Source organism: Siphateles boraxobius, unplaced genomic scaffold (genome assembly GCF_051911475.1).
Source record: "Siphateles boraxobius isolate OS27281-9 unplaced genomic scaffold, OSU_SipBor_1 66, whole genome shotgun sequence".
Taxonomy (NCBI): domain Eukaryota; kingdom Metazoa; phylum Chordata; class Actinopteri; order Cypriniformes; family Leuciscidae; genus Siphateles; species Siphateles boraxobius.
In genome coordinates, this window is record NW_027509193.1 from 4,858,420 (window position 1) to 4,871,965 (window position 13,546).

The following is a 13,546-nucleotide window of genomic DNA, read 5'->3' on the forward strand; positions in this document are numbered from 1 at the left end:
ATGCAGTTAATTAATATAACGCCATACTTATTTGTGTAATAACATTGTGACAACTTAAAATAATGTTTAACCCAATTTTGGCGTGAACTATCCATTTAGGCCAGGGTCTATCCGTGGTTGTGGAGAGAGCCACCCCGACATGATTGTAAAGCACTTTGAGTGTACAGTAGTACATATGAAAAGCGCTATATAAATTCATTCATGTAATGGAACAAATCACCTAAAAATTGAAATTTATGTTCTCTCATGTACTTTCTTGTCCAATCTGGAGCTTGACAGCATACACCGTCATCCAGTTTTGTTTTTTGGGAAAGAGCAGTTTGGACATTCTTCAAAACTTCTCCCATTATGGTCCACAACATAAAGAAAATCATGCATGAGGGTGAGTACATTATGACAGAATTTAATATTTTTCAGTGAACTCTTCCTTTGACATGTCCTCCAAATGTTTTCACAGCTTGCAGTTCAGCTTGGTAAAAAACTATCTTAAAGATGGGCAGAGAACATAAAAACTGCTTGATGTGTCTTTGACATCCCTGCGAATGGCTGGGAAGATGTAGGGAAGGTGAGAACCAGAGGGAGTGGAGGAGTGTTAAGATGGAGGAGGTGAAGAAACAAGGATGCATGAGGCAGAGATAAATTCACAGTTTAAAGGATCTTTGCCGCTGTGTGTATCGATGTGTATGCGTCAATAGTTTACAGTCGGTGGGTCTGACCTGTTGAGCGGCTGGAAGGCACACGCTCGCTGCTTGAAGGCCTCTGAAGATGCTGTTCTGATAATAAAAAATGAAACAGTTAAACGGTACATCTCACTCATGCAGAGAGATCTGTGAAGCAGCACAAGCACATCATCTACAGGGCATTGTGTTCTATTTCAGGCATCATGTTTGTGTAAATATATTTGCAAATTAACATCAAAAACGCCACCAATGTCTTTTTACAGAGAACCAGACGGAGAAAGTTTTATGTATGTATTACCCTCAAAAATAAAAATGCACACAAATGTGGTTGGTCACTTTCAATGTTAGTCAAAAGATCTCTTCCTGTCTAAAGTTGCTATCACATTAGCAAACTGTCAGCGAAATTTTGCAGGCGTAAATAGTGTAGCGATGTGCAGACCATTTTGGTAATCAGCGAAACAGCGATAATGTGTTTTGTGGGCGGAGCCTACCTGGTGGCAGTTAAGTGACGGTTCTGCAGTAAAAGACTTTGGAAGCCACAGAATTAAAACAATTAAAAAGATAATTGCGAGATAGTTGTGAGTTTTTTACAGTTCAATTGTGAGTTATAAACTCACAGTTGCAAGAAAAAAAAGTCAGACTTTTGAGATATAAATGTCATAGGTTTAAATATTAATTCTTGCTATAACTGTAGGGCCGATATATTATACCCTCTATGAACTGCATATGAGTATATTATGCAGATCTATTATTTATCAAAATCATGATTTAAAGGGGCCATGGACTTCATTATTTTATAATGTTTCCTGGGGTGCACTTATAATGTTAATATGATTTTTACATAAAAAATTGTCATAATTTAGAAATAAAAGGCATTTTTCCTACCCTGATTTTAGCCCTCCGATTTGAACGCTCAGTTTGAAGGGCCGTGTCTGCTGTGACTTCAGCGTAAACGCCCACTGCTGTGATTGGCTGACATCTTCGCATATGAAACAGCCAAGTATTACATTTGGAACAGTGGAAGTCTCTCGAAAACTTTTATCACATTTTTACTATTACAGCTAATAGTTAACTAATCGAGAAAAGTGTTGATTTAGATCCATAGGATTATATTTGGATCATGGCATGAAAGGTTGCAGTGATTAGCATTGTGTTAGGGTCACTTTTGTTATTTACCTACTACTTGTCATTAACGAATCTGTGGGCGGGGCTTCAGTGGTAACGATGTAGAAGTAGGCGTTGATTCTGTAGAGGCCGTCTTTCACCCATCTATGACGTCATAAATAGGTAATTCCAAAACGAGTCGTTCTCTGAGCTTGGTTTTAATAAAAGCTGTTTTTGGACTAAAACGGAAGTTTTCAGTTCTGAAATTTACAGGATATTCTTATAGTATGATGACATCTTATATGTCAAAAGTTCAAGGGTAATTTGATTTCTCAATTCATGACCCCTTTAAAGCTCCAGTAGGTAGCTTTTGTTAACAAATATTTGTTAAAACTATGTAGAATATGAGACAGATAATCTGTGAAAAAAAATCAAGCTCCTCTGGCTCCTCCCTGTGGTCCTACTGCCATTTGCAGAAATACACCGCTCCCGGTCAGAAACAACCAATCAGAGCCAGGAGGAATGTCTTAGCAGTGTCAATCACGCTCGTGTACGCACTGATCACCCCTCTCTTGCACAGGTCGAGTGCGTACCGTCGTTCGTGACTCTCCTGTTCAAACTCGTTCATCCATATGAACGAATCTTTTTTCTAGTCATTTCGTTCATTCAACGAACGAAATGACTCGAAAAAAGATTTGTTCATTTTGAACAAGTCTTTTTCGGAGTCATTTCGTTCATTCAACGAACGAATGACTCGAAAAAAGATTTGTTAATTTGGATGAACGAGTTCGAACAGGATCACGAACGTGCATCACAGAACAGAGCAAGGCGAGCATTTGTGCTTATAAAACGTAAAGTTTTTTATTTATTTTTGAAATGACCGATCGTTTCACTAGACAAGACCCTTATTCATCGTCTGGTATCGTTTAAAACCCTTTGAAGCTGCGCTGAAACTGTCATTTGGTCCTCGAAACGTTTGTGTCCTATTGAAGTCCATTATATGGAGAAAAAGCCTGGAATGTTTTCATCAAAAACCTTCATTTCTTTTCGACTGAAGAAAGAAAGACATGGACATCTTGGATGAACTGGGGGTGAGTAAATTATCAGCAAAAGTTTTTTTTTAAAGTGAACTAATCCTTTAACGTTATCTTAGTAGCTATAACTTATAGAAAGAGTGCAACCTTATAAAGTAACATGTATTGCAAAATACATAATGATTTGAGGACCAAGTTTATAGTCAAAGTATGGGCAGGCCATAGTCAATGTAAAGCATATTGTTGATGTTTCGTCCCTATTAGTGAATGTTCCATAACTGTTTATAATCCGCCGTCATCGGTGGTCCTGCTTACTAGCCTGCGCGTTCACGGCAGGCTCCGCTGTGGGGGAGGAGCTGTGGAGGGAGGGCTGTAGTGTAGCAGAGAGCAAGGGGGTTGGACCTGTAAGTTGTGCTTGTTCTAATTTTCAGGCTAAGTCAACATTTTCTCAAAACTCCCTACTGCAACTTTAATAGTAGGGTTAGGGTAATTTAGCAGTATAATGGCTTGCAAACATAAACGTCTGCGTTTACTGGAGCTTCAAAGGGCGTATTCGACGACGATATTCTATAAAAATTAAGACCTTTTTTTTTTTTTATTCCGATTCTGACATCCAAAAGGCACAATACCTTTTTACATTATTCCATGGATTTTGCCCATTTCCCCCCACTTCTTATCACTGTGTTTCTGTCACCATAGTGCACGCACTACTGCAGTGATGTAAGTGTGACATCTATGACCTAATGGTCTATAATATCAGCGATGTATAAAGCACAGCTCTAAAGAACACACTTTCAAACCAAGCAGATTTCTGTTGTTCAGTGCAGCAAATTCTCATGACCAACTTCAAAATGAGTGAAATCTGTGTGGGGAAATCTTTCACCCTCACATGAAACTCCAATCGCACAGATTCCTATTCAAATGACTGGATTTCGCCAGTGAAATTGGCAACTTAAAGGGCCAATTAACTTCCATAGTATGGAAAAAAATACTATGGAAGTTAATGGGGCCCTTTAACTGTTTGATTACCAACATTCTTCAATATATATCTTCTTTTGTATTCAGTAGAAGAAAGAAATTCAAACAGGTTCGGAACAACTTCAGGGTGAGTAAATGATGACAGAATTTTCCTTTTGGGTGAACTATCCCTTTAAATTCATAAGCTTTAATAAGATTTAATGCTGTAGTCAAAATCCTGGCTACTAGAAGTGAGTGAGTAAGAGAGGGACTGTTTATACTCACTGTCCTCTAGAGGAGTGAATCAATAAGGTGATCAGGGTGGAGGTGGCAGGACACACACAGTTGAGGGCCAACATGGCGTACTTAAACTCTTCTTCACAAACCACATGGTCTGCAAAACAAGAACACAGGAGAAATATTAATTCTTAAAATGTTGTGTTAATGAATGTATTTTCATTATGAAGGAATGTTCAACATAATCTAATCTAAAGTGACATTGTATTGATTATCAGAGAAAAGAATACAAAGTTCTGTCATGAAACTCTAGATGGCACAGGCTGATGGGTCCTTAACTCCCCAGGTGACAAAAACTATACCAAAATGTAATTAAAATACATTTATTTCATACTAAGTATACTAAAAACTAAATTAACATATTTACTGAAATATCGCTTGAGACTTCCTGATATAAATATTAAATATAGGCATTTCAGATTGATCAAACCAACATTTGAGATAATGTGATGCGATTCGTCTGCTGGTTAGTCCAATTATCCAATCACAGCCACTGTTGAGGTAAAGTCACGTGAGTTTGTTAAATGTCAACCTCAACTGAGCGCATACGTTTTTTTATGTGCATTTTTAGAATTTATGTATTGATTAATCTCTGCTTTTCCATCCAGTGTTTTGTATGCGATATCCCAAAATACGGATACTTTTGTGAAAACCGTGATGCAATTTTTTCAGGATTCTTTGACAAGTAGAAAGTAAAAAAAAAAACAGCATTTATTTGAAACCGAAAACTTTTGAAGCATTATAAATGTCTTTACTGTCACTTTTGATTAATGTAATGTGTCCTATATGGAAATTTCCATGACTTTACCAAGCCTGTAAATCAAACGAAACTGTTCTAATATCTGACCATCGGAACCCTACTAATATAGCATGCAGAAAGGCAATCCCGTCAGAACATTAATTGAAACCATCATCCCACTTGATTAGTATTGCTAACCCATTTGCATATCTCATCCCTGCATTTCATTTTCAAAGACACATATCGCAGGGGTCGAAGCATCTCGATGCCATTAACAGAGTGTTAAATGAGGCAACTCCTGAGATCGCATGCTCCTTTAACTCCCATGCTCAAAACAGCGGCCCTCTTAAACGCCATCAACACAGATGAGTGAGCAAACATCAGGTTAAGACCTCCACTGCCATTTAAATGCCAGCAAAAGTACCAGAAAAACACACAGAAAGAGCTTAGGAAAAACTGGGAGCTTAGAAAAAAGAGGATGTTTTTGAATTCTTAAGTGTACACATAGTAATAATGCGTTCATTAAGAGGAAAAATAGCAGGCACTGCACTAATGACTGTCTCGTGGATGGAGTGCAATTTTCATGTGGCTTGTTAGCGGTGAGTGAAAACACATTTACTAATTTTGCTAATTAGGGAAATTAGTCAATATAATCGCATTAGCATTGAGAAAAACATTGACCTTGGATTCGGTAAAAAAAAAAAAAAAAGTCCTTTACGTCATTTGTTTTGAGAGTGTTTTGGTTTTGTTCCTTATATTTTATCTTCTGTCCAAGCCTGCATTAAATTTTATTAAATAGTGAATGGTATAAAATTATCCAAAATGCATGATTGGGTGGATTTATTGAGGTGGATGAGTTTACAAACAGAGTATGGTCGGAATTTATTATTTTGCTCTAGTACAATGTTATGGTTTCTCTCAGAGTGGATTTGAGGAATTACAAACCGTTTTTAGAGTTGCAAAAACAATGTGAAATGTGTGTCGGCAGAAAAACCTGCACACAGCCATAGCTAGATTTTACTGACATCTATTCAAACACGCTACTCGCCTAAGGATAGAAGAATGCTCCAATTGTTTGAATAACCCGAGTCAATTCAGAGAAATGCGTAGGCAAAGGCACGAAGAAAGATAGAAGGTACAATTATGAAATGGGGAGAATCAGGAGGAGAGTAGAACTGATTGTTCTCTGTGAAACAATTTAGCAAAATGTCAACTTTGAAGCTAAAATAAAGTGTTATTTGACTAGGATTTTTTTTCTTTTCTTTTTGACTAGTATCTTTGTTATGGTTTTGATTGGCATGATTTTGTCTATTTAATGTTTAATTATTGTTTTGTATTTATATTATGTTTCTGCCAAACATAAAAAAGTGTTGCCAATCTTGTTGTTATTCAAATAGTATTGTTTTGATAGACTTTGCTTTGTTTTTTTGTATTCATTGTCTTTACTATTTTATATAAATAAATAGTGTTATTATACACATACTATTGTTTTGCCAGACATTTTTGTCTGTGTAGTTTATTTACTTTTTATAATTTTGTTTTTATTTTCTGCTGCTGTCATTTCTAACATTTTCTTTGTTCTTATTGTTGTCTAATGTTATTGACAAAATATTGCTTTGATAAAACAATGCTTTGTCTATTTATTTCTAGGTATTTACTGTTTTTTGTTGTCATTTCTAACACAAAATTTGTTTTGTCATTTCTTTTTTATTTTGTAGTTGTACATATTGGAAACAGTTCTACTGAGTGCAATATGTACAACTCATTTATTTATGCCACCTTTTTAACCCCCATTTGCAATACCTACTGATACCTACTCATGTAACCTTTAGTACATTCTATTTGTATAGAATTATACTAATTATGTTCTAGTTGCTTCTCTGTTTTATCTTGGGATGCCTATCCTGAGGTAACTAGAGAGTTTGTCAGCTCCAGTTTGTATCCAGCCTATTATGAAGACTTCATATGCCCAACACCTATCAAGAGACGATGCCAACTCCTGCGAAGACTTCAGATGATGCTAACTCTGAATCAACATGCACCAATGCTACATTTTTCTAAATGTCATAATCATTTGTTAACAAACAAGTATTCATTACTTCAATGAGCTCATTGTTTCTACATTAAATTATTAATTGTTTAAATAAATAGATTTTTAGCTAGATGTGATTTTGTATATATACATAACTTAGACATCTACCTCTGATAACAGATCACTCTAAATTGTAATATGGACCCATGCACGTTTTGTAAAGCTGCTTTGAAATTATTTGTATTGTGAAAAGCGCTATACAAATAAATATGAATTTAAATTTAATTGAATTCTCTATTTATATACCTGTAAAAAGAATACATCTCTGCACCACTGTTCTATGCACACCCAACAATTTGTACATATAATTGTGTAAATTATGTAAACTTTTTGGTTGTGTATATTTGTATACAACAAATTCATTGCAGCAATGAGCACATCATTTTCAGGGTTTGGGTTGGTGAAAGTAGCGAGGACTCAAGTGCAACGCAATGGGCTTTTATCAAGCATAAAAATAAAACAAAATCAAACAACATGACGTCCCCCAAAACTACCCCATGGGGGGAAACAAGACCGGTAGCAAGATTTCAGACTAGACTTGACATGAACAAGAAACATGACGGGACGCTAAACAAGGTTATACGACGAACCAGCACAGAACTGAAAACACAAGGAGAATGAATAGGGAGAGCAAACAAAGCAGGAAACGAGAGTGACAGGTGGAGCAAATTAATCAATAATCAGGTACCAAGATGGGTGGGGCTAGACAATAGACAGGAGAGCACATGGCACAAGGAAACATACATGACAAGCCATGTGCTCACAGCAGAAGAGATGTCTTATCAGTCAAAATTTCAGTATGGTGTACCACAAGGCTCAGTACTGGGGCCGTTGCTATTCACTCTGTACATGCTACCCTTAGGAGTAGAGCCCGAAGCCATTTGTTTTGAGAATAATGGCTGGCTGATGAAGTTATTGGCTGGCTAGCCGGCTCAGCCAAAACCTAAATGGCTGCTGCAGCCGCCAAACTTTTCATAGCTGCAAATGGCTGAAGCTGCCACTTCATGTCTACAGATGTCTATGTTATACTGATTTACTAGATCTCAATATTTCCAAGCAATGCATGGCTTACACTATATTTCTACAAAATGCAATACAATGTAATAAAGAAAACACCAGATTTTACTTTCACAACGTATGTACATATTTATTTTGTAGTCTGATCGCGGAGAAGTAACGTTATGTTGATTAAGAACGCAAACTTTTGTTGAATTTATGAGAAATCTACAGACGCAAACAGACGAAGTGTAGTAAAATAAATACCTAAATGTGTATTTCGGACTTTTTTTCACCACAAGTCTGTAAGAAGACATGGAAGACAAATATCCAAAAATCTCAAAATTGACCAGTAAAAAAAAACGATGTTTTTGCCTGCCGTGTCTCGCCTTAATATAAACACACACTGTTATCAGTATTATTTTGGACAAAGTTTTGCACATTTCACTTCAATGTACACTGAAGCATGCGTCGTGAATTAGCAATGTGGAAACGGTGGTTTGTTACTGCAGTAATATCACGTTCAGTGCTATAAATCTCTCCGTTACAGAATATTTGGTTCATAACATCATATCTTTGATTCAGGTGTTTGTGCAACCGTGCCCTGAAGATTTAACAAAAGTCTGGCTAGGCCTAAGTTAAAAAAAAAAAGTAAGTAGGAATTAGCAAAGTATGTGAGAAGTGAGATCAAAATTACCTTGCTTGCTTCTTTCCGCCATTTCACCTCAGTGCGAGAAAAAAATGCATCGCTTCTTCTGTACGGAAAACGAGCAATTTTAATTGGTCGTCAATTCACTGTGAGTCTGTGTATCGTAGCAACGAGCACAAGACTGTGCTGTTATGAATCCAGTGGGAAAATAGATCTCGTGTATTGTTTATATATTCGTGTCGTGTGTGTATGTCTCTATGTGATAGAATTATTATTTGATGCAAATAATTCTAGCCAGCTCAGCCAAACTTTATCAGATGGCGGCTCAATTTGGCTTACGAAATTATTGGCTGGCGGCGGCTGAAATTCTAAATGGCGCAAATGGCGGCGCCTGGCGGCGGCTTCGGGGTCTCCTTAGGAGATATTATTAGGAAGCATGGCATTAGTTTTCACTGTTATGCTGATCATACTCAGCTCTATACAGAATTCCTTGATGAGATCCAACCAGAGCTCCACCAATCAGAGTATTGCGACAAGCAAATCTCAAACTCTTTAACTCCGCCTACTCCCATGAAGCATATGTTTCCCTACACTCCCAAACTATTTGAATATTTCATTACATATTGGTTACAATGAGATGTACTTATTGAGCTAGCTATAACATGTCTGAGCTATGATGCGTCTTTGGTCTGGGGTGAGGGTGTAAGCTGCATAGTAACTCAATTGTTTTGAGCATTTGTTTTTGTTTGTTTGTTTTTGTTTTTCCTGTTGTATTATGTATATGTGTATTTGGACCCTTTTGAAAAGGAGATGCTGGATCTCAAGGGGCTATCCGTCAATAAATTGAAATTGAAATTGGTTCCTTGCCACTGTCGCCTTTTTCGCCTTTGTCGCCATTGGCTTTTGGCTTGCTTAGTTGGGGACATTTCATTTTATATTTAACAATATTATTACAACATTATTTTCCTGTTATCTCTGTAAAGCTGCTTTGAAACAATCTGTATTGCAAGAAGCGCTATATAAATAAAGGTGACTTGACTTGACTACCGACATTGTAACAATATAAAGCAGGTTAAAAATGTGCAAACTTACACTTTAATCTGTAGTTAATAAGGATTGTACTTTGTCTGATATTATTTAAACAGTATCTTTTTATTTTTGTCACTGTAACTTCATGAATAAATAACTAAATAGGCTTTGTTCTTTGAATTATTTTCCATGTCAGGCTGGAGTACTGAATGCAGCACTTGAAGATGCACATTCACTCATAAAGATCAAATGGTGAATTAAAGACCTTGGTTCCTCTTCATGCAGGCCCTTTCAGTTCGACCACTTCATCTCCTCTTTCACGAACTCCCTCATTTACAGCAACCTCAAAAAGCACACACTGACCTCGGCAGAAGCGGGGACACAGCACAGCAGGCTAGAGCACTGTCATAATTGTGTTTCTAGATTCCTTTTTTCTCTAAAGCTGCCGTTTTTGCAGTGTAGCAGTGAGAGACTGTGCTCATTCTGTGAACCCCAGCAAGACGGTAACAACAGTGCCACTTCTCTGCCATTAGCGATAATTAAAACAGCATGCTGGTTATGTTTATGAATGACCTGGCTGTTGATATAGCTACGCATAACACTCTGCAGAACTGGAAGAGGTAAAGCGGCCAGAGTTGCTATTTCCAAACATGCCCACGGAAAGGAAAATAAAATCAATTAACGCAGCAAAAGTCAAACAAAACAAACAGCGGTCCAGAAGTCCCGGAATAACCATGCGAGATCAGGCTGCATGTGAACGAAACACTCATCTTCTCAGACAATCTCTGTGAGCTTCTGTTACATTGATGTGAACATTAAGGTGCGATTAAGCTATTTGTAGAGCTGAAGTCAAGTCTACAGCCATACTCATTTATGCCACCCACTCAGCCACTTAGAGCCTATATTCCTAGCAGTGTCACAGCATGTCTGCCACGCATAGTAAAACTGCATATTGATGCGTTCTGCCGAACTGTCAAGAAGTAAGCGCTCCGTAAACCATTAAGACGCCATGCCGCCCACAGGGGATAACCACCTCTGACTGATATGAAACATAAGTAAATATATCATCATTTTAACGATAACTCTCAATAAAAGATGCACATTCTTATTCATAATCCAACATGTTGCACATATAGTAGAAGCAGATAAAACATTTGACAAATTCATCATCACTTTTACACCAAATTTCTGGGTAAGTGTGCCCAATGATTTTATGGCATCCTGTCTGCTCTCACATCTGCCAAGTGGTGGATCCCCAACAGAACCGGAAGACAATACAATGCTGAATAAAGTCGTAGTTTTGGTTATTTTTGGACCAAAATGTATTTCCGATGCTTCAAAACATTCTAACTAACCCACTGATGTCACATGGACTACTTTGATGATGTCTTTATTTCCTTTCTGGACAAGGATAGTATACCGTTCATACATTTTCAATGGAGGGACAGAAAGCTCTCAGACTAAATCTAAAATATCTTAAACTGTGTTCTGAAGATGAACGGAGGTCTTACGGGCTTGGAACGACATGAGGGTGAGTCATTAATGACATAATTTTCATTTTTGGGTGAACTAACCCTTTAATGTCTAAAACTATTGGATCTGCCCAGTGTCACTCTGTATCTGCCATAACCAATCGCTAACGTTTGGTCGTGACGTATGCCTAGCGTTCGCCTTAGCCAACTCATTCACCACTAACAGAGCAAGCAGGAAAATCAAACTTTTCCCGAACCCCGTGGAGAGGTTCTTGCTCCGGCTTTAACTTCTTGATATTCGGCAGCGTTGCCACAACCGACTGAATGGCTTCGCTCGCATCTTTCTCCGCTGCCATTACTGAACTACATCTCAAAATAACACACGACAACAACGTCATCATTCTCAGCCACTCCCTCTGTTCGCTGATTGGCCTGGTAAAAAATTGACCGGAAAAAACAAAGACTACAGCACAATCCCAGACTAGTACTGAAGGAAAATGAAAATTGAGCGGATGTACGTAGGAGGGTGGAGGCAGGCTAGGTGGGAGGAGCTTGGGCTGGAGCCAGCAGGAGAAGCGTGATGGACACCCAGAATCCAGCCAGGATGAAATCCCAGGGCAGAGTCGGTGGCGGGAGGAGCCATGGTGTAGTCGACTTGATGTCTTTACACTTAAAATAAACATGCATTTTTTTGAAGAAGAAAAACACTGAATCGTATTGCAGGTCGTCTCGACCCACTTTAGGCACCAGTGTAGTGTAGTCTGGGTCATGAAGTGAGACACCATTCTTCAGTTTCAGATACAGGAATTAGTGAACACCAGATTCATTTCTCGTTATCCTTTGACGGCAGCACTCTATAGTGACTTTTGTTCGATTGACAGATTGTGTGAAACTGTGCAATCTGTGGTTGATCTCTGGGTAAAGCTCACTGACTCATCGTGTCTGTTCCTCCCCCGCCTTCTCATTGACCCTAAAACAAGCGCCGTCACCACATGCTGCGCAGACCATCATGTTCTCAGCATCACAACCACAGGACTGTACAGGTCAGTGAGAGAGTGAGTCTTCGCGTGAGTCTTCTCATTTTTTAGATAATTTTTCAGCAGAGGCAGAGCTGCAAATCTGGATCTCTAATCACTGACTCACCTCACATCCTGCTGCACCGTGAAATTCTCCATCATTTCCCGGTAATCACTCTAAAATAACCCTCACGCACACACAAACACACACACCAAAGCAATCCTACAAACTTGAGATGTGCAATTTGCCAGAAACTTTCTGCAATTTTTGTATGTATCCCGCGGGGCTGAGAAAACTACTGAAACGGCATCTTCCTAAACCGGAAACTACTCCCTAACAAGGGTTGTATCGACTAGCTACTAAGTTATTAGTGCTATTTATAGTTAGTAACTCTGCAAAACCATTCAAGGGAGGAAGGTCAATTTAATGAACACAGAACCAATTGGTTTCCAATGGAGAGGAGATGTGAAGGGTGAGGTTGGAGTGCAACAGAAGCATGTGGAGGGTGAAGAGAATGAATTTTCTTCACTTTTCCAACACAATCAATTGTCAGCGGATGATTGAGACAGCTGAAGTGAAGGCGGACGGGACGGGTACAGTTGCATGTGACAATCATTGTGCAGAAACGCCTGGAGGTTTGAGTGCTCCACACTCTCGCCTCATCCCAACAAGTATGCTTGATTGACCGGGCTTTTGAACATGAGAGGGACTGACTCTGCCAAAAAAAGCCTGGGTGACCATGAGCCAGTCGCCAGTTATTAATATTTTAAAAGTTATGAATATTTAAATAAAAGTTATGAATATTTTATTTAATTTTGTATTATGGGTTTGAATTTCAGTTTATTTTATTTCATTAAATACTGCATAAATATATATATATTTTAGTTAATTGTATTGGTGCAGAAATGTTTATTTTGTTTGTATTTTAAATGCCTTTTTAGTTTTTTTTAGCTTGTTTTAATGGTGCATAAATGTTTGTTTTGTTTGTATTTTTTAAGGAATATTTTAAGTTTTTATCTTTTAGTTAAAGCTCCAGTAGGTAGCTTTTGTAAACAAATATTTGTTAAAACTCTCATTATGTCCTGAAAGTAGAATATGAGACAGATAATCTGTGAAAAAAATCAAGCCTCTCTGGCTCCTCCCTGCCATTTGCAGAAATACACCGCTCCCGGTCAGAAACAACCAATCAGAGCCAGGAGGAATGTCTTAGCAGTGTCAATAATGCTCGTGTACGCGCTGATCACCCCTCTCTTGCACAGCGCTAGCGCGTACCGTCGTTCGTGACTCTCCAGTTCAAACTCGTTCATCCAAATGAACAAATCTTTTTTCGAGTCACTCGTTCATTCAACGAACGAAATGACTCGGAAAAAGATTTGTTCATTTTGAACGAGTCTTTTTCGGAGTCATTTCGTTCATTCAACGAACGAATGACTCGAAAAAATATTTGTTCATTTGGATGAACGAGTTCGAACAGGATCAC

General features: G+C 38.1%; 1 protein-coding gene across 3 annotated transcripts in view; it reads right to left on the reverse strand.

Moving 5' to 3' along the window:
- kcnt2b (potassium sodium-activated channel subfamily T member 2b) overlaps positions 1-13,546 on the reverse strand; it is an 85,728-nt gene that overhangs the window by 19,071 nt on the left and 53,111 nt on the right. For 2 of the 3 annotated variants that reach the window (XM_077211750.1, XM_077211752.1), the window contains 2 exons: positions 4,061-4,169; positions 717-773 (listed from right to left, as the gene is read on the reverse strand). In XM_077211750.1, the coding sequence (XP_077067865.1) occupies positions 717-773; positions 4,061-4,169 (166 nt within the window). The remainder of the gene's footprint in view (positions 1-716; positions 774-4,060; positions 4,170-13,546) is intronic. The other variant, XM_077211751.1, reaches the window with a different exon arrangement.